This window comes from Sphaeramia orbicularis, chromosome 1 (genome assembly GCF_902148855.1).
Source record: "Sphaeramia orbicularis chromosome 1, fSphaOr1.1, whole genome shotgun sequence".
Classification (NCBI taxonomy): Eukaryota; Metazoa; Chordata; class Actinopteri; order Kurtiformes; family Apogonidae; genus Sphaeramia; species Sphaeramia orbicularis.
In genome coordinates this window covers 39,765,356-39,785,870 of record NC_043957.1, presented here as the reverse complement: position 1 = coordinate 39,785,870, position 20,515 = coordinate 39,765,356, and the positions used below count along the sequence as shown (strand labels likewise).

At 37.7% G+C, this 20,515-nt stretch overlaps 1 protein-coding gene across 1 annotated transcript; it reads right to left on the bottom strand.

Moving 5' to 3' along the window:
- Positions 1-7,641: 7,641 nt before the first annotated feature.
- On the bottom strand, positions 7,642-18,943 carry erp27 (endoplasmic reticulum protein 27). The gene is made up of 8 exons (XM_030148266.1): positions 18,886-18,943; positions 15,721-15,739; positions 15,418-15,487; positions 13,964-14,101; positions 13,752-13,868; positions 13,516-13,641; positions 13,230-13,427; positions 7,642-7,683 (listed from the first exon to the last, which is right to left on the bottom strand). Exons 1-8 carry the CDS (start codon positions 18,941-18,943, stop codon positions 7,642-7,644), a joined length of 768 nt encoding a protein of 255 aa, XP_030004126.1.
- Between the last annotated feature and the right edge of the window lie 1,572 nt (positions 18,944-20,515).

Genomic DNA, 20,515 nt, shown 5'->3' with positions numbered 1-20,515 from the left:
ATGTAATTTCAATGTCTGGTCCAGTGTCCAATTTTGTGGATGCATTTCACTGGGGGCTGGTGGGGGAGTGGACAATGGCCACAGCATCCCTAAACAGACAGGAAACACAGCGTCTAGGGCATTTCTGCTCTGGATCAGTTCCTTTTTTGTTGTGGCATCTTGGATTGGAAAGCCGTGTCAGCCACACGCTAAACTAGACAATGAGGAAAGACCTTGTTTTTGCTGTTACTCCTCATTTGCACGTCAGTCAGCAGTCAAAACCTACACACAGGAGCACATCACAAAAAAGATATATTTCTACATCTGTAAATGAATACATGCTTACGATTAAGAATGTCTCTACATTTTCTGTGCCGTTCTTTTTAATAAGTATTTGATTTTTCTTTTCAGGACATAATTTGTTTATCTAAATTTTGTTTTTGTTTTTTTTTCAAGTATAATGCTAATTTTTTCCCCTTTATAATACTAGATGAACCAGCATGAAATCACCTGGAGATTATACATTTGGAGACGGTACACATAATGGATCAATTTATTTTTATTTGAACTAAAGCCTTAAAACAAACAGAAACGTACAAAGAAAAATATCTAAAAGCTAAAAATAACCATGGACTGTTGCATAAATATACATATATAATTTTTGCATAGCTTCCTTCTACTCTACTTCCACTCTAAATTACACTTTAATACATAATTATCAGGGGTTTTTTTTCATATTAAAAGTATGTACGTAATATAGGTAGGGAAAAAAATGAGAAAGTGAATTTCACTTATTATAAAATTAGACTGTAGGGAGACCCAACTTAGAAAAATAATTAAAGTGGAGTATACATTAATAGAAATAGTGGCATTAATAAAACACAGCCACCACTACCAGTGTGTTTGATTGCATGTGTTTATTAAATGTACTTAATTTTACTTAATTTCACTTCCTCTGTCTTTCCCGTCCTGCCTTTGTCTACTTGCATGAGTTACATGCATCATATCACTACAACAAACACAGCTAAATGACCAGTTGGAGACGACGTGTATTCAGGAATTTTATTTTCAACCATTACATCAGTGTGCGTGGAGAAGCTCTAGACCTGGCCTGTTTTCTTCATTTTATGCCTACCTTACTTCATCATACCTACAGCTTTGGAAATTATTAGACCACGCCAACAATGTAGCTAAATAAATGTGAATTATGAAACCATCTGTGATTTCTACCACGCAACTGTGAAGCAAAAATGTGAGAAAAGGACCCATGAAATACATGCTTTACAAATAATAAAAAAGAAAACAAAAAATTAATGGCTGCACTTACATAGAAGCTGTAATATCATCCAGATTACTTCTTATTTCTATTTTGACTTTGATTATCCAGATCCGTCAGATAGATGTGCATGTCATTCTTTGCCTTATAAATCTATGTAGCTGGACTAAAATTAATAGCAATAAAAAGACAATTTTGATAAACAACAACAACAACATACAAACCAGTGACATTTCAAGAAAAGGACAATCTCTGCAGAAAATGGTCCAATAATTATTTTTCCTAAGTTGTATAAAAATAAAATACTTTTTACCAACATTAAATAAATATGAAAATTAATTATTTCAAATATACAGTATACTCTAGTGTCAGGATGTGTTTGGAAAAAAGACAGTTTAAGGTACACAAGTGCACCTTAAATTATTTCATTTAGTTTTTATGTGTATTGGGACAAGTATGTAATGTATGTAGAGCTGTATGCCCAAGGATAATTACATAAAACACAACATATAAATGTACACACACAGTATTTGCATAATTATGTAGTTTTCTGACCTTCTGTACCGGTAAATAGATAAATAATATGAGTAATATTGATAAATTGCCTAATTTAGTGGCAGAAATTAATGCATCTTACATTCTCACTGCCATCAGACTGAACACCTTAAATGTGTCAAAAATAAACAGATTAGACAGGTGATTATTTTAGCTTTTTTTTTGCTTTTCTTGAACTGATGGAAACTAAATTTTTCCATGGATAAATAGAGTTGATCTCTATCTGTATCACAAGACATGTTCCGTTTATGTAACACTGTGAAAAGCATTTGGTGTCACTTCTGTATTCAAATGAAGAAATATTGGAATTTACTGAAATGACGAGAACTTTAACAGAAGAGAATAGACTGGACAGCTGCCCAGGCGTGTTGTCTATTCTAGTCGTACTGAGAACTGTTTTAAATGAAGATTTATGAGCAGTAGCCTGAAGCCACTGCTCAGTCTAGACCGACAAGACCATGATGTCCCTGGTGGATTTACTGTGTTTTGGGGCAAACAGATTTTTTTTGTCTTTAGTTTGAGCTGGAGATGGTGGAATTTACAGGTCAGACTTTACAGGTCATGAAAGAAAGAATTAAGGCTCATTTTCTGTCCATTTCTTAACTCACTAGTAATTAAGTTGATAGTATCCACAGCAGTAAAATACCAGTGGCAACGCCGGTCACCGTAAATGTTTTGGGATGACTCTAAAGTCGACTACCCACTTTAGGTAGTTTAACAAATCTTGTACAAATACATGCAAACCCATAAAGTAATCCTTGTAGTCAGTGTGTGGTCACGCTTAACCCCAGGGCAACCACAGGACGCTGTGTTAAAACATGAATACTATCTGTCTGCTGCACTACAGCCCTGTGTACCAGCCACAGAAATAATAACAGACAGACAGGCAGGCTGGCAGGCAGACAGACAGACAGACAGACAGACAGAGAAACAGGCAGACAGGCAGGCAGACAAAAAAAGGCAGGCAGACAGGCAGACAGACAGAGAAACAGGCAGGCAGTCAGGCAGACAAAAAAAGGCAGGCAGACAGGCAGACAGGCAGACAGACAGACAGACAGACAGAGAAACAGGCAGACAGAGAAACAGACAGACAAACAGGCAGGCAGACAAAAAAGGCAGGCAGACAGACATAAAAACAGGCAAGCAGACATGCAGGCAGACCGAGAAACAGGCAGACAGACAGACAGACAGGCAGGCAAGCAGACAGACAGAGAAACAGGCAGACAGGCAGGTAGGCAGACAGACAGAGAAACAGGCAGACAGACAGACAGGCAGGCAGACAGACAGAGAAACAGACAGGCAGACAGACAGACAGGCAGGTAGGCAGACAGACAGAGAAACAGGCAGACAGACAGACAGGCAGGCAGACAGACAGAGAAACAGACAGGCAGACAGACAGACAGACAGGCAAACAGAGAAACAGGCATACAGAGAGACAGGCAGGCAGACAGAGAAACTGGCAAGAAGACAGACAGGCAGGCAGACAGATAGGCAGGCAGCAATATAGCCAGACACTCTGGTGCATGCCCCCAGAGAAATACTACACTTATCTAATACTTAAATGTTTCTGCTTCAAAATAAAAAATCAAAAAAAAGTGGCCGAGGCTCTGGTTAATTGACCCAAACAGTGGAAAATGTCAACCCTTTTCAAGTTAGAGGTGAGATTAAATCTCATGTAATATGTACAAACTAGGCTGTTTTAAACAGAGAGGTTGACTTCAGTGGCACAGTTGAATTGTGAGTTTCATTTCTGTGGTCTGATGTGCAATGTGATGTGACGAAATTATCTGCCTCAGAGATTAAATGTGAAATCAAAGGACAAAAATGCTGGTTAGCTGATGTTTTCAATGTACATGATTAAGTGTTATTGCATATTTTTGTCAGTTTATGTACATTTATACATAGATTTATCAAACTTCCACCAGAAAGAACCTTTAAAGTGAATGTATTGTAATGTCCAGAAAGTGTTTTGAAGTAGATCTGGTAGCAAAAACTGTATCTTGGAAACCACAGCCAAGCAGTATTTTTTTACTTTATTTCTCTTTATTAGTGACACACAGTTGGTAAAGTTCCACTCCTTTTATTCTGGAGGCATTTCGCTTGTGGACCAGTGTAATTGCTGAATAAATGTCTTTATATACTTTGATGAAAAATAAAGTGGGACTGATTCTGTTCAGTTTCAGAGCAGCTATAATGTGGTGTCTGAGGGGGCTCTGTGTGTTTATCAAAATGACAATTAGAAATGCAATGATGAATTACAAAACAGTATGAAGGCCCTCTGCTTTATTCTTGTCATAAATATTAATACATTTAAATATGAACAAAGATATGACCACATCAAAAATAGTTTATGTTTTTTTTGTGTCAGTATGAGGTGCTTTGAGGGTCGATGCCTCTCAGCTGCTGCTGAATTGGCCACAATGTAAATAAAGTGAGCATCAACCTTTGGGTAGGGAATTTTTATCTCTAGATGGGTGGTGGAACAATCTATAATTGTTCCACAGTTCTGTCTGAGAGATAAAACTCACCTTTCACTTGTCACCCTCTATTCCTGTCAGGCAGGATGAGGAAACATGTGCTCCATTTGTATTCCAACTACAACTTTTTGAAAGAGTTTTGTGAATGTGGAGCATGTTTGTATGTACTTTAAAAATCTAACCACAGTGATGGATTGCAAATTGCAAAAGTGTTAAAAGTACTTGAATGTACCTCTCCAGTATCAGGACTATGGTCTATAATGATATAGAAAATCAGCTTTACCTAAAGACTGCTTGTGTTTATTTTTATTAGACAAAAACAGGTCAGAAATACTGCTGCACATATTTGTGATCAGTCCCTATATGAGATATGAGAAAGGATTAGTTCCTGGATAATTGGGTCTGTAAAGCTGTAAACCCCCTGCCTTTGTCTATATACTGAATTAAAATATCAAATGCAAAAACATGTCAGTGTATTGTTTCCGAGCTGTGAGTCAGATAAATAAGCGTAAAAGGATAATACGTATACAATGTGCAACCTTATTTAACGCTCTTCAGTGTTCTTAAAGTATGACCAACAAAGATTTCAGGTCTTAGAATAAAATAGATCAACAATTTGTAATAGAAAAAATTATAGTCAGTAGCCACAAACAAAAAGAGGTTAGAAGTGCATTGTCAAAAGTGGGAGGGGCTGGGTTTGGACTAATGTCGGCTGAGCCTGATTCTTAGAGGGAGGAGGAGGAAGATGGAACCTGTTGGGATGTGCTGTTTTTTTTTTGGGGGGGGGGTGACTTTTTTTTATGTAAAATGATGTGAGGGTATTTTTAGGACTCCAAGGTGCTTTTGTTGTTTGGTTTTGTCTTTTATTCTTTGTCTTTTTTTAATCTGTTTTTTGTCTATTGTATGTTTGTGTATGTGTGTATATATACATATATGTATATTTTGTCTATTGTCTTTTGTTTGTTTTTTTTCCCCTCGTGGCTATAGTCTTTATTTTTGTTTGTTTTAGTCTTTGCTTGTTTTTTTTCTTGTTTTTTTCTTTTTTCTGGTGACTTGATTAAAAAAAAAAAAAAAAAAAAAACCCAAAATTCTCTTTAATGTTTTATTGTGGGTGTAGGAGTCTGCTGAAGAGACATGATTTAAGCAAAACTTGCTCCTAAAATAATAAAATGGCGCTTTATTTTTTAACTTTTTTCCCCCTCACTATCACCGCTTAGCTTCTATTGAGCCAAGAGAAGGAACCAAGTTTGTTTATAATAGACACAAGCAGATATGTTACATAAACCATTTACTAAATCATGGAAATATGAATGACTGGAACATGGTCCGTACTTGTGTTTCATAGGTGTTCTGGCTGAAAATGGGTGCACCACTGAGATGATGAATGAGGGGGTGAAGGGTGCATTGTATAGTTTATTATAAATGTTTATAGATTTTGATTTATTTAGGTAAAGATGAAGGTAAGGAATATGTGAGTATTTGTCTGACTTTACCTTCTTTCTGTGTTAGGGTCAGCACTGACCCATTTTAGGTTTTAAATGCATAAATGAACCACTTCAATTTTGTTTATTACATCGAGGCTTTTTGACTTTGTCAGGAACCTCTATTTCAAAAAAATAATTTAAAAAAAATAAAAAATTCACTGAATTATGAAATGCTCTTGTTGAAATCATGACTTTTATGCTGTTAGGGTCAGTTTCGACCCAGTTCTGAAAATAAGATTATGAAGCAATAATTAGAGCCCAAACTGAAGTCATAAGTGCACTGTCAGCCAAAGCACTGACAGTCAGCTCCTCTAACAATCATGTGAGTTTATGGGGATTCTCATTTTGCGTTGTTATCCAGTATACCTGCACAAAAACAAAACAAGCCAAGACCAGCATGTCCACTTATGTGAGGTCAATTCAGTGTAGAGCTGGTGACTGCAGAGTGCACATCGATGGGTATACTGACAAAAAAAAAAAAAGACCCAGAGGCCCATACCAAAAATATTAAAACCAATATTTTCATGGATAAGGAAGCCTAACAAGGTGACCAAGAGATGAGAAACAAATTGGTTGATAGATAACTGTTTTTAGTGTATTTTACAGGTGATTTAAGACATAGGTCAAAACCAACCTGTTAACATATGAGATGATAACAGAAAGATAACACAAGAGGAAGGTTAAGTTGTGGATTACATTGAGGGTATTTTGTTATTGTATTCTGTTGTGGGATTATGGGTGTTTAGTAGGCTGTATAAGGCAATAAATGTGTGCCTCAAACTTCTTTGAATTTGATTATGAATTCAGAGCAGATCTATAATTACTTAATCTGAGCATTTATTAATGATTAAATGTCATATGTAATCAATAACATTAGCAGTAGGGTTGTGGCTTTGTTTTATGAAAAATCATAATCCTGTAGCTCTGTCTGAAGTTACACAACTGAAACAGGCTGTTGTTATCACTCACAGACCTCCATCAGTGTTTTATACAACACTGTCTCATCTGTGGATTGCCTCAACTGCTGCCATAAACAAACTCAGACGGCAGGCAAAACACACGCTGTATATTTCCATCTGGTCTCTGAGAAACATCCACCTGCCAGGCTCTCCAAATTCCGCCGGATGTATCCGTTTGGCAATATGACACCACTAATTATACTGATCCCAGTCTGGGCCTTGAAATTCCCTTCTTGCTTGAGAGAATATTTTTGGGACAAGCCCAAACTTTTTCACTCTTGATGTCTACAGCCCATATGTAGCCATTTATAGAGTTTTTATAGTCTTTATTGCCTTCTTTTTATCCCATATTTAGACAGCTCTTTAAGTCAAATGTCATTAGAACAAAGGCAGTTTAGAGAAAGGGATTTCTGCATCTTCCTAGCATAACTTCCTTCTCTGTTTGTTTTAATTAAAGTTAGTCCTAATGTGATGTTTTCCACTTTGTTTACATACTTTCATATCCATAATGAATCATATGAGACAGTCCTGCTAACTGCCCAGGCCATATATGTACGGTCTGATCTCTGTCAGTTTCTCTGAGGTCGGTGTGTTGTGGTTCTGACAATAACATTAGTGGGCAGGCGAACAAACTCTGCCATATCACTGCAGCTTGTGGCCAGTGACCAGTGGTCAGCTCCCCAGACCACAGACGGGCTCACACTCATACAAACGGATGAAATGTAACATACGTGAGTAAATAAGCAAGGACACATGATATAGACATGTACACATACAGAGGGGTACTTTGCATAGTTTCCTTGGTCCTTGAAAGAAGAAATTGCAGGGCAAGATCCTTGAAAAAATCACATCAGAAGCTTTGTTTTCTTTTTTTTAATTACATACGCAGTAATTCATTTGTTCTACCAAAACTAGAGCTCCGTCTTGGGTTCTGCTCCTGCCTGCTTCACATTCTGGAAAATGGACAAAGAGAGTAAATGCATGTGAGACAACTAAAACACTGTATTATCCATTATCCACAATGACCACAGTTAACCCTTTATCAGGCAAGTGACTATTTTTGGTCATTTCTGCACACATTACAAGACAGCGACAGCAACAGTTAGAGTGAGGACAGAGAGTCAACAATCTCAGGTCCAGTGTGGTCTACAGGGTCTGTAAGGTCCACCTCTGCATGAACAGTGAGTGTACCTGCTTTGTTAGGTACTATAAAGTAATGGTACTAATGTAAGGAATGATGTTCAAAGGGATAATGTGGATGTGGACAGGGGTCTGAATCAGCACTTATGTTGTTGTAATTTTTCAAAAAGTGATGTTATAATGTTCTAAAATACATGTTCCTTTCACCTTACATGTGTTTTTCTTGTTTGTTTGTTTTTTGTTTTTTTTTTTTTCATTTACTTCCTGGATTTATTTATTTATTGTTTATGGCAAAGGAACCAAATATGGTAACTTCATTAACCTTGATTTTCTATATAACAATAAAAATGTTGGAAAATTTCAAAAAAACATATAAACTCTTCTTTTGTCCTCAAAAAACGCACTAAGGTTGACATTTTTGAATTTCAGAGTATTTCAATGAGTGCCCTATAAGGAGTTAAAATGTGAAAGTTAACATTTTTATATACACTACCAGGCAAAAGTTTGGACTCACCTGGTTTTTCTTTATTTTTATGACTATTTTCATTGTAGATTCTCACTGAAGGCATCAAAACTATGAATGAACACATATGGAATTACGTAGTTTAAAAAGGTGTGACAAAACTCAAAGCATGTTTTATATTTTAGATTCTTCAAAATAGCCACATTTTGCTTTTATTACTGTTTTGTGTATTCTTGGCATTCTCTTGATGAGCTTCATGAGGTAATCACCTGAAATGTTTTCCAAAAGTCTGGAAGGAGTTCCAAATGATGCTGAGCTCTTGTTGGCCATCTGTGGTCCATCTCATGTCATTTAAATAAGAAGGTGAGTCCAAACTTTTGCCTGGTAGTGTATGTGTTGTTTTTTTGTTTTGTGTTGTTTTGTTTTTTCATTTTTTGTGACATGAGTGAACAATTGAGACTAAATAAGCTGAATCTGTGGTGCTGAGAAGAGGAAAGGTAGTTTCCAAATTCTGGTTGAGTAATGCAAAGAAGAAGAGGTGGCAAATAAAAGGCTTTATATAAGTGTTTGATGGGATGCAATATTTTTTCAACTGACCTGCATGGATTTGGATTTATGTACCAGACTACTGAAGAAATATGAAGCACCTTGGTACAGATCTCACAATCTTGCAACCACTTCTGATTTATGAAGTGACAATCTCCACACCTCAGAACATGACTGGAGTGTCTTGGACCATGAACAAATTGATGTTATTCGGTTGAAGTAATTCAAGGAAACAAGACCTTCTGAGCCGTAACAGATAAGAATGTGGCCAAAGATGGAACTGAGGTAGAGACTGGAAGGAAGATGGTGGCAGCTCGAGAAAGAACTGCTCTGGTATCTTTTCCATGCCTCTGAATTGAAATAAAACCATAAAGTCTACTCTGGGAATGGTCATTTTGATACATAGGTTTAGTTATTACCCTGCCCCCCAAAGAGGAAGCAAGGGCTATTGTTTTTGGTACAGTTTGTTTGTGTTGTTTGTGTTGTTTGTTTGTTTGTTTGTTTGTTAACACTCTGGCAGCAAAACTACTGGTTGAATTCATACCAAATTTGGTTTCTAGATTGCCAGTGACCAAGAATAGATCTCATTACATTTTGGGAAAAGTAGGTCAAGGTTACAATTTTTTTAAATAATTTTTTTAAATCTTTTTTTTCCCCTTTACTTCGAATGGGCAAACTTTCACATGTCTGTAGCAGCAAAACTATTGGTTGGATTCATACCAAATTGACTTTATAGATTGCCAGTGACCTGCAATGGATTTTATCACATTTTGGGAACAGTAGGTCAAAGTTCAAATTTTTTATGAATTTTTAAATTTAAAATTTTCCCATTTACTTATAATGGGTGAAATATTTGTGAAATACCACTTGTTTATTTTTTTAATAAGAGTGAAGCCACTGAAAAGTTTCCCCTAAGGTGAACCTTGTTTCTACAGCTTTAATACACAAACACCAACATTGCCCAGTGATGTATTACTAAAGTGAAACTATATGCATTGAAAATTGTTAAACTGTAAAGTTTTATGGTCATGTTTCTAAAGTTTTTTTTTTTTTTTTAGCTAAATTCTCAGGTGCCATCTGCTATGGTTACGGGGGAGCACTTGACAAGCAGTTTGGACCAGGTTTTTACTGGTGTTTTATATGTTCCAAAGGATTTTCGGTGATTCATTGGAACTGATAGATGAAATACATACCATGATCATTAAAGCTATGGAGCAGCCAGGATCTCCTTTAACCCATAAAGACCCATATATCAATCAGCGACCAAAACCATCTACTGATCTGAAATGTTTAGTACCTGTTGATCCACTAATCCTTTCAATACATGTAAAAAAAAGTGAGATAACCAGCAGTTTGTCATCTTTTCATGGTCATCAGATTTGACCCATTTGGACGTCAGAGGCTCCATAGTTGCTGTGGAAACACTAGACCTTTTTACATAGCACTTCTGTTATGCTAATAATTCGTCTTTTTTGTAGAACGATGTCAGTGTAAATGAAACGGTGCAATCATCTAGTCTCACTTTTATTGCGGCTCTGTAACGCCTCTGGAGGTAGTAACAGAACCGTGATAAAGGTGGAATCATGATTCCGGAACGCTACGTAAAAGGAACACCTCTTGTTTCACAATCAAGGTGTGATGTTTTGATGAAGTATTGCGTGTGTGACCCCACGCCAGAGGGATTTAAAAATGAGCATGAGCCGTGTACAGTAACAAAAAACATAACAATGCAACCAGAAAGACGTCGAACTGGGGAAACGCTAAGATCCACAAGCTGTTGGCACTTTGGACAGAGGAGTCTATCTATGCTAACATTTGTGGAACCTCTGGAGAGGCTAGCAGCACCGCTATGCGTCGGGTATTTCTGATGTGGAAGTGATACGACACAGTGTAGGCTGCGCTGCGTCACCGCCCCTTTGATTCTGGAACGCAGGTCCGTTGTGTAAAAGTTCAGCCTGTCTCACCTCTGTTACTCCTTTGACTGTGGAAATCAGACAATGGTGGAAAAAAGGTGGGATCACCATCTCACCTTTTTTTAAGGGTCTCTGTGTAAAAGTGACTATGGATTCACTAGTAAAACCAATGGAGTTTGATAAATGATAGTAAATGGAGACACTTGTTTTATGTTCAGTTAATGATATCTTTCCTGAAAAAGACACTTTTTCTTCAGTTTTCTCTGTTTTGATATAATAATCTTGGAATTTGCACTGTGTTTACATTAATATCTAAACTGAATATAGGAAATTAAATATAGGTAAATACATGATTTACAGTGAAAAATTACAAATACAGAGGATAATATTATAATGTGATAATGTGGTGATAAATCCCTTAAGAAAGGTTAAAAAGAGAGGAAAATTCACTTGGGAACTGCCATAAAAGTAGCACTGGGTCTTTATGGGTTAAGGACAACAGCAAAGCCCACATTTGCAGTGGTCTGGAAACTGATCGGAGCTGTGGTTTTATCAGTGTAAGTTCTACTGGTGATATAGAAATTTAGAAAAAGGCTTCACATTATTTCCATATTGTCGGTTGTGTTGTTTACATTGGCTGAGGGAGTTTGGGGTCAGTGAAAAAATTGTGTTTTATTCTATTAAGCAGTGCTGGAGAGCATAATCAGGTATGGAATATCAGCGTGGTTTGGCAGTCTCTCTGTCCAGACAAAGTCTAAGCTGCAGTGTCTGGTACAGGCTGCCTTGAAGGGGATGTGGAGAAAAGTTTCCCCCTTCAGGGCATTTATGAGTTCTGCCTCCAGGCCTGTGTTCGCACACAAGCACAGAGAATCTTGCTGGACCTGTCACATATCCTTCACTCTGAGTTTTAGAATTTTACTTACAGATAAAAAGTATACAGTCAAAAAATGGACATGAGTACATGTGTATTTTTATTTCTGAATTTTTTTTTATGCTGTAAATTATTCCTTTGTGTTTCTAAGGATTGGTGTAATAAGGACAGTGTGCAATATACAGTTGCAGAAAAATTTTTTAGACCACCCCTTGTTTTCTTCAGTTTCTTGTTCATTTTAATGCCTGGTACAACTAAAGGTACATTTGTTTGGACAAATATAATGATAAGAACAAAAATAGCTCATAAGTTTAATTTTAGAGCTGATATCTAGCCATTTTCCATGTTTTCTTGATAATAACCAAAATCACTTCAATTCTTATATCAATATCTATGGCATTGTACTGACAAAAACAGTGCTTTTAGGCATTCCATGTTTTCTTTTCTGTCTGTTTTAGTCACATGATACACACAGGAGTTAGTACTTGATTGCATAACCATTGTTTTTGATGACTTTTGATGGTCTAATAATTTTTCCCGCAACTGTATGTCATGTCAGGTTATGTTGGGCAGCTTAATGTGCAAATTTCTCCACTAGGAGAATAAAGAATACTCTTTTCTATTCTACTGACAGGAGATATCTGACCATCTATCTATTAATATGTAGTCTTTTGATTTGGACTAAGGAGAGAGCAGCAGAGGGAGGGTGTGTATTTTCAACTACTGATCTGATCATGTCAGAGAAGGCCCGCAAAATAGCAGGAGAGCAAAACGCTTTCTGATAGAAGACTGCAGAGGTTTCGTAGCCTGACCTCCAGCCAGATCCTTCAGTACACTGGGAATTAAGAAAGGTGGAGAACAGTTCACTGACATGACAGAGAGACAGCCTCCAGGTGTCTGTGGTACAGGACAGGATAGTCATGGGAGTTACATCCAGAGAGCCTTCTGGAAAAAAGGTTGGGTCTGATCGCCATAAGATGGTTTACCAGGAAGAGCATGCATGACGGTAGGACTCAAAGACCAACTGATTCCAGGAACATCACTGAACATTTGCCCTTTCCACAGCACCAACTATTGTCCACGTATCATTTAATTTATAGTGTCATCTGATTGGAGTGTTTTTAGTGACACGGTCTCATGTCCTGGTTCTAACCCTGGTCGGTCTGTCTGACTCTGAGGCCTCAGACTCTGGGTCACACCCAGCTGGAGTTCTGTGTGGTGTGACAGAGCAAATTAGTACACAGAGTGAGGTTTCCTCTGCAGTGTGTGGTACTTAGACTTCACTGACACGACAAGAAGACCTTCTGTTCTTATTGCCCAGACTCAATGCCATCTTCCTCTCAGACACTTTCTCAAGCTCCTGGTTTTACTGTTAATGTTATGTTTTTCAATCATAATCATCTAAGTTTTATATTTGTACATTTCATGGCTTAGAGACAGTGTACACTTTGTGAGAACACAAAAGAGTAACATTTGAATCTGAAATAGCTGTTGGGATCAGTAGAAAGACATTTCCAGGATCATGATACACAAACTAATTTCAGGTCCATTTTAATGCCTATTTACCTTCAGGTCACCTCGTAGGAAGGACTGACAGAAGTCTTGTACTTTCTCAGGTGTAATCTCTCCTTCAGGTAGGAGCCACTTCATGTCAGAGTCGCCGTCATAGATGCCGACCCGTGGGAGGTCTTTAGACTTGAGGCCAAAGTAGTTCAGTGAGCGGAAGTTGGACTTTGCCGCCCCATTAATCAGAACAAACAAAAACTGGGAAAGAAACACCAATTTCATGACACTATAACGTGTGCATTTCAAAAGTTATATATGAATCAGTTTCCTGATACGTGAATCTCACCTTGCCTGTGAACTCTGGGGCCAGAACTTCAAGTTGCTTCTTCAGCTCAGTATATTCTTTACTGCCCCTGTTTGCGAAGAGCAGCAGATGCGTCTTCACCTCTGAGTTGAACAGACCCACTGCTGTCTATAGAAAAAAAGCAGGTTGACGGTGGATTTATATGGAACATGAATATTTTATATGCAAGAGAGATATAGGCAGGAGTATACAGAAATCCATACACAAGGTGGACTTACCACTTGGTTGTACTCTGTAAAGTATCGGACCTCATTGATGGTAATGAAGTTCACAAGACCATCACTTTCTAACTTCTTGGCCTCTGAAAGTACAAGGTTCTCTTGGTGGTTGTCTGCCTAGACTCACACCACACACAGGCGTCATAACCATCAGCACAGTCTAACACCTCTAGAACACAAAAGGTAGTTTGTGTGATGATGGTGCAGAATACCTTTCTGAAAAGAGCAATGGTGTCTGAGGGGATACTGTAGCTGGCCCACACTTCTTTCACGGTACAAATGGCTACGGGGACTGAGTCGACCCTCTTTGAAGCCGCCACGAGTTCCTTATAGCCATGACTGTCCTCTCCCTGGGACACAGAGGGAATACCATGTAATTACTTGACTTTACTTTCAATTTCTGCTCTGGTCTCACACTTACTTAGGGTTAATCTTGTGCCACTTGCTTTTGCAATAAAAGGAAAAACAATAAAAGGTAAATATATGTCTCTGTCTGCAGGATGTTATATAAAAATCCTTTGTGACACTACTGGAAGACAGTGAAAATTTAAATTTTCAGTGGAAAGAGCTTGATATTGATTTACGTTCTTTACCTGCTACTCAAGGGAAATTGTCATGAATATGTATTGTTATTCATACAGTTACAGTAACAATAACCAAATTTTATCATACATAAAAACTTACCACATAATCAACATTTTCACTTCTAATATTTCAAGGGAAATTTCTAGATCATAACTTCATTTGTTAACTTAAACAAAAATTGTTTATACTGAATTTTATAAGAATTACAGTTTATTTAAGTACAGTTTATTTTACAGCCAAAGATAGTCTTAGGGGAAAAAAAGTGCCACATCTTGGCATATTTTCCTCCTTACATAACACCCTACAGACCACTATTGGATGCGGAGATTGTTTTCAATGTTTTTTTCTTTACAGCAAAGTACAATTGGAAAAAAACAAAGGATTTGGAAAGTGCAGGTGGCAGAGAGGCAGACGCAGAAAAACAAAGAAATGTACTGGGAACAGAGATGAGGCTGACTCAAAGGAAGGTGAATCATGTCTATTTTTGAGACATGGCTGCATGCACTCTGGCAATCCATTTTATCATTTCGTAGTCTATAATATGTGTTCGCTCCCTATGAGTCACAGCACCAATATTTTGGTCTGTTTTCCCTTCGGCATCATGGTTCAACTATTTGTTATCCTCATGTGCTCTCGTCTCTCTTTTCACTCCCCTCTCATGAACCTTGCCCCTGTGTTTGCACATGTTGACGAGAGGGTCAACGGAGCCAATCCCACAAGTCTTCAGATACGTATGTATTTCCTGTTCAGCGGCATGGTGCCATCTTCCCCCGCACAGAGAGTCTGGCCAAAGGGCTCGCCTCTGTGGGACAGCCAGCCACCCTCTGTACTCACAGCACCAGCACTGCCAAAGGTGTGGCCACAGGAAATATATCCTTCCTTGAAATACATCCGTGACAGCATCGCAGAGACGACAGTGCAAACAATGCTGTATTTTTGGAGTCCTCAGCCTTGCTCCTAGCTAATTTGTCTGATCATGTCTGGTTCGCAACATGCAAGGTGACATAATAAAGTGGAAATAATGCAGTGGATTTGGTTTTAAGTGATTTTAAGATGTCTTTGTAATATTTTCTTCTCTGACCTCCAGGAATCCAATGACCACCACCTCAGCAGAGTCAATAAAGGTTTCAACTGCCTTAGCATCATTTAACCTGTGAAGGACAGCATCTGTGAAAACAGAAACACATCACTTTAATATGGTTTGGACCCAAAAGGCTGCAAAAAAATTGGATTAACAGAATTGCAAAATTTTATGGGTATTTCCTGTTATCCAGTAATAATGGCTTCATAGTTATTGGAGAAAATATATGTGTATGTATTTTTGATCACCCTGTGGTATATATAATGTTTAGGTATACACCAGAGGCAGTTTCTCAAAGACTGCAAGGGAAGCTCAGCTTCCCCTAAAATTACGAAAATTAAATAGTCAAATATGTACGGTTGTATTGACATTTCATTGACTACAAATGTGTTAGAACACGTTCATCTCAAAGACGAGTTCGTTCAGAATCAGCTTTATCACAAATCAACAGACTCGATGTTGTTCACTTCTCATACATTCTCGTTGCGCTGTTTTCTCATACGATCTATGGTCAGTGCATTTGCCTGTAGATGCTCAGTGTCCATGGACTTCAATGGGACTTCATGGAACAGTTTTTTTTCATTGCCTCAAAACTGGACAGTAATTGGATAAATGCCATGATGTTGTCCTGCCCCTGGATGCTCAGCGTCTCTGGGGTGAATTGAGCTGTGGGCGGAGCTCGGCTGGGCTGAATGCCAGGCTTCCACGTGTTGATTGGAGGATCAGTCGAAAGGCTGAATCCTGTTTGATTGACAACTATTTTGAGATCTACTCCTTCACTTGACAGCGTTCAGTTCAATACCGTTGCGCATTCTGCTTGTGAAATCGAGAGAGAATCCACTACAAAATTACTTGTTCATTTTTTGCACTGTAAATACACAAGTACACAAATCACAAGGAAGGGAGGGCCAAATTTATGTTTAAATAACTTGACAACTTTTTTTATGTAAGTCGACAATGAGCTTCCCCTCTCTGAAATACGAGCAGCTGCCACTGGAATACACATTGGTTGAGCTCAAGAACAGAAAGAAACAATTGTTATTAATAAAGGAAAAAAGGTGTGTGTACCATTCACTTAAAACAATTCAAAAGACATACTATGTTTATTCAAACATTCTGGATAAAATACCTTTATTGGATGGAGCTTTAAGAGAATGACAAAGAGAGTGACAGATGAACCTTTTACAGTTCATGTGTAAGTGTCACTTTACAATCTGTAAAGCGATTTTCAGTCCTCGAAGGCCTGTATAATGTGTCCCCCATTCATTCACACACCAGCAAAACAGTCACTGGAAGCAACTTGGGGTTCAGTGTCTTCAACATGTAGACAGGGACCAGGGAGTTTGTGGATGACCCACTCTACCCCCTGAGCCACGGTCTTTTGTATGATGTAAGATCCCAACACATGTGGCAGCTGGTCCATAGAAAAAAAACAGCAATTCCAACTTATTATTACACATATAAAAGTTTTAGTAAACATGACTCTGACATGTGTATATATATATATATATATATATATATATATGTGTGTGTGTGTGTGTGTGTGTGTGTGTGTGTACATATATATATATATATATATATATATATATACACACACAAACATACATACATACATACATACATACACACACATGTGTATATATATATATATATATATATATATATATATATATGTCCTTATTTATTGAAGTTATTTTTAACTCTTTTTTTCTACTGTCTGCGTTAATTCCATTGTTCACTTCCTGGTTACAGGGGTGGATAAAATAATAATTTAAAAAAACTGTACACTTTGCCCAGCCATTTTTCCTTGATCTCAATGAGAAACATGGAGTTGAGGAAAGATGGAAAGGAATATTCAAAAGGATTTGTGTGGTGCAGAGAGAATCTGGCTGCACTTACACCAGACAGATGTTAAACTACAAGTACTGTGATGAAACTACAATGATGGACAACAAAATGCACCTTGGATAGTTCCACTGGTGTGTTCTTACTGTGTTGTTTAATGCAGGATATCAATATGGGTAGCACTGTAAAAATGTGACTTCATTACCAGTGTTGGAACAGAAATGGGCCTAAATAAAGAGTAAAACTACACTCCCATCAGTCACACTCATCCTCCTGTCCACCCACGTGGTCTATAAACCTGATAGCTAGCATGTGACCAATTTCAAGTATATTTGTTGAATTCAAAATTATTTGCCAACATTTATAATGACATTTTAACCCACAGACACACTTCCTCCAGCCTGATTCGCCTGCATCTCTCTGCCTACTGAAGATCCAGTTCACAGTTCACTGTTTACAGTTTATTTTTATTAAGGCGTCTGAGACTGATTAAGATTAGTGAATGATACAAGTATAGGCAGTGACAATATAACTCATACAAACTGAGCACAGGTTCTGCTATATCAACACATTTTACATCAACAAGTGTATGAAGTGCAAAATACATCTAGATATTTGAAAGTTGTGTCATTAGATAAAAATGTGCATCCTGTTCATCATGTTGATCATTTATTTTTGTTAGTTTCAGCTGAAGTGAGCTGTGGGAAGGCATTCTCTTGTCTCCTTCAATAAACAATGGTCCAATGTATCCCTTTCCTTTGCATTGAGAGGATCATGGACAGTTCTTCTCACAGCCGACACTGAGCCACTGCAGGGTGTTTTCACTCATTTAGGAACTCTCCCAAGCAAAAAAAAAAAAAAGAAAAGAAAAAACACTATTCAGGTGTGACTCTGCTCATGTTATATGATTCAATAATCACCTAAAACTGCACCCCACAGCCAATCAGAAAAATTATTTTCTTGTTCTTATGAGATTAGATGATTTTCACTGGATTGCCATGTTCACTTGAGTGAGGTGCAGATGCTTTCAAGACTCCAGAATGAAAATAAAGCTGATGATTAACCTGCTCCAAATGTCATTGGTAACAAAGTTCAGCCCTGTTCTCCCCATTACACCTTCTTTTAATCTCCCCTACCTCTGAATTTTACACAGGGACTGTAGTTTGATGGCCAAATGTCACTTGGTATTCAACCTTTTTTCCAGCAGCTGTTCTGCGGTCAAGTGGAAAAAATCTTGTGGGCTTGACACCAAGGAGACTCCTGTGAATCATGTGTGGTGCATTAAGCTTTCATATAAAGAACACTGACTGCAGGTGGAATTTAGTCAAACATTAGAGTCAAAGGCTTATAACATGTCAACACAAACATTATTGACATCATAACTTGTTTCTGCATACAAATTCACATTCTCTTCTCTTCACTGGTTTTATTTAGCGGCAGCCGCCACTGCCTAAACATATCATCAGAGCCATTTGTTGTGAATTTGTCACGTCATTGTCGAGAAAATATAAATAAGTAAACTATAGGGACGGAAAAGTCAGTGTATAACAAGAACATCCCAAATATAACACATCATTAACAGTGGGGAGAGGTGAACAAAGTGTGTAAAAAAATTCAATTTACCTTCTTTTGTGGCAGTGACACAAGAAACCAGGAGGGAGACAAACAGTGTCCTCAGCATGTTTTGACAGGTAAACAAAAGGGAAGCCAAGGAAACCCCAGAGAGACTTTGGAGGTGTCTGTTTAATGTGTCCTGTCCAATCTGCTGTGTCTCTGACGGTCACTACACAGCAGTATGGTGGTTATGAGTGACTGGAGGCTTCATGGGAACCAACCAGGTGGTGCTGATAAGTTGGGGTGTCGAGGTGTTGGTCTACGTGTCACTAGGACAGGGGACGGGTGTCTGTACACGTCTGGACTGTTGTCATTAATTACGGCGGCAATCGGAGGTTATGAGGGTCAAAAAGAATTCAGTGAGGCCTATAGACTTTGCTTTTCTCACTCCCTTGTGCCTTATTATAACACACTAGCTTCTTCTTGACAACTTTGCTCCCAAAATGTCTTGTGCTGCAGAGTGTTACGTAAATCTGCTGTTGTGGGTGAGAGGTTCTGCTGAAATAGCAGGTTGGTTAATGCTCATGCCTTATCCTCGAGCAGGATGGAAATAACCAGCGAGGAGACCTGTCAGACCAGGAAAGATCCACAGATTAACTGCAGTGCATTTTGACAGATTCACCACATGAGGGACACAACCTCTATGCAGTCTAGTGCACACTCCAAGCGAAGTAAATGTGGCCTTCAGGGTATATGCTGCTCTGTATTTGGTATTTTTACCCTAAATTTTAAGATTGGTTCAGCGAGAAGACATGTAAAAATCACCCACACACCGTGACTGAAGGGAAGTCCAACTATACTTTAAGAAAAAGTGGTGGTAAACTGAAAACTTAAGAGACTATAAGTCATATTTCCTCAAAAGCATTTGTAGAATGTGTAAATATATTAAATACTCTGGAAATCCTGCTGAAACATTAGGTGCCTCTCATTGTTTTCTGGGGGCAGAAAGGTATTTTCAGTTCACAAGGGTAGAATAAATACCTTTAGAAATTAAAACTTTCATCAAGACATTAAGAGAATAGCAATAAATCAAGATCTTATAAGCAGAAAAAGTTTAATTCATTCAGTAAGATAAAGTTTGTGCTGAGAGAGCAGGTCCAACAAATATGCCAACACTCACATTAAACCCAAAAGAATGCTTTGGTTCAGTAGTTTGACATTTTACTCCGTGAGCTTTAAACATTTTCTTCTCACTAAAATGGCAATCTACTAAAAAAAAAAAAAAAAAAAAAAAGGCAGATAAGTTACAGTTTGGTCGACCACAGACCAGAAACTGAAATGCTCACAGAAACCTAAAGGACTCTTAAGGACAAGATGGTAGCAACAGCATTGGTCTGAAGCCAAAACCAAAAGAGTAACTGTCTTATATATTTCTATTTTTTTTATTTAACACATGCAAAAATGCAAATACAAACCTAATGTCTATATAATATATTCCATGGTGTTAAACAATATAAATGAGCTGCTATTAAAAATTAAATGAGGCGATAGTAAGAGCAAGAAATATAGTTTATTGTCGCAGGTTGAAGGCAACAAAAACATACAGAAGGGAAAAATATGAAGTGTAATTAAGCACAAGTTGTATAATTTAGGAATAATGATGAGAAAGTAGTATTGGTATGACTATGCTTTCTAAAAC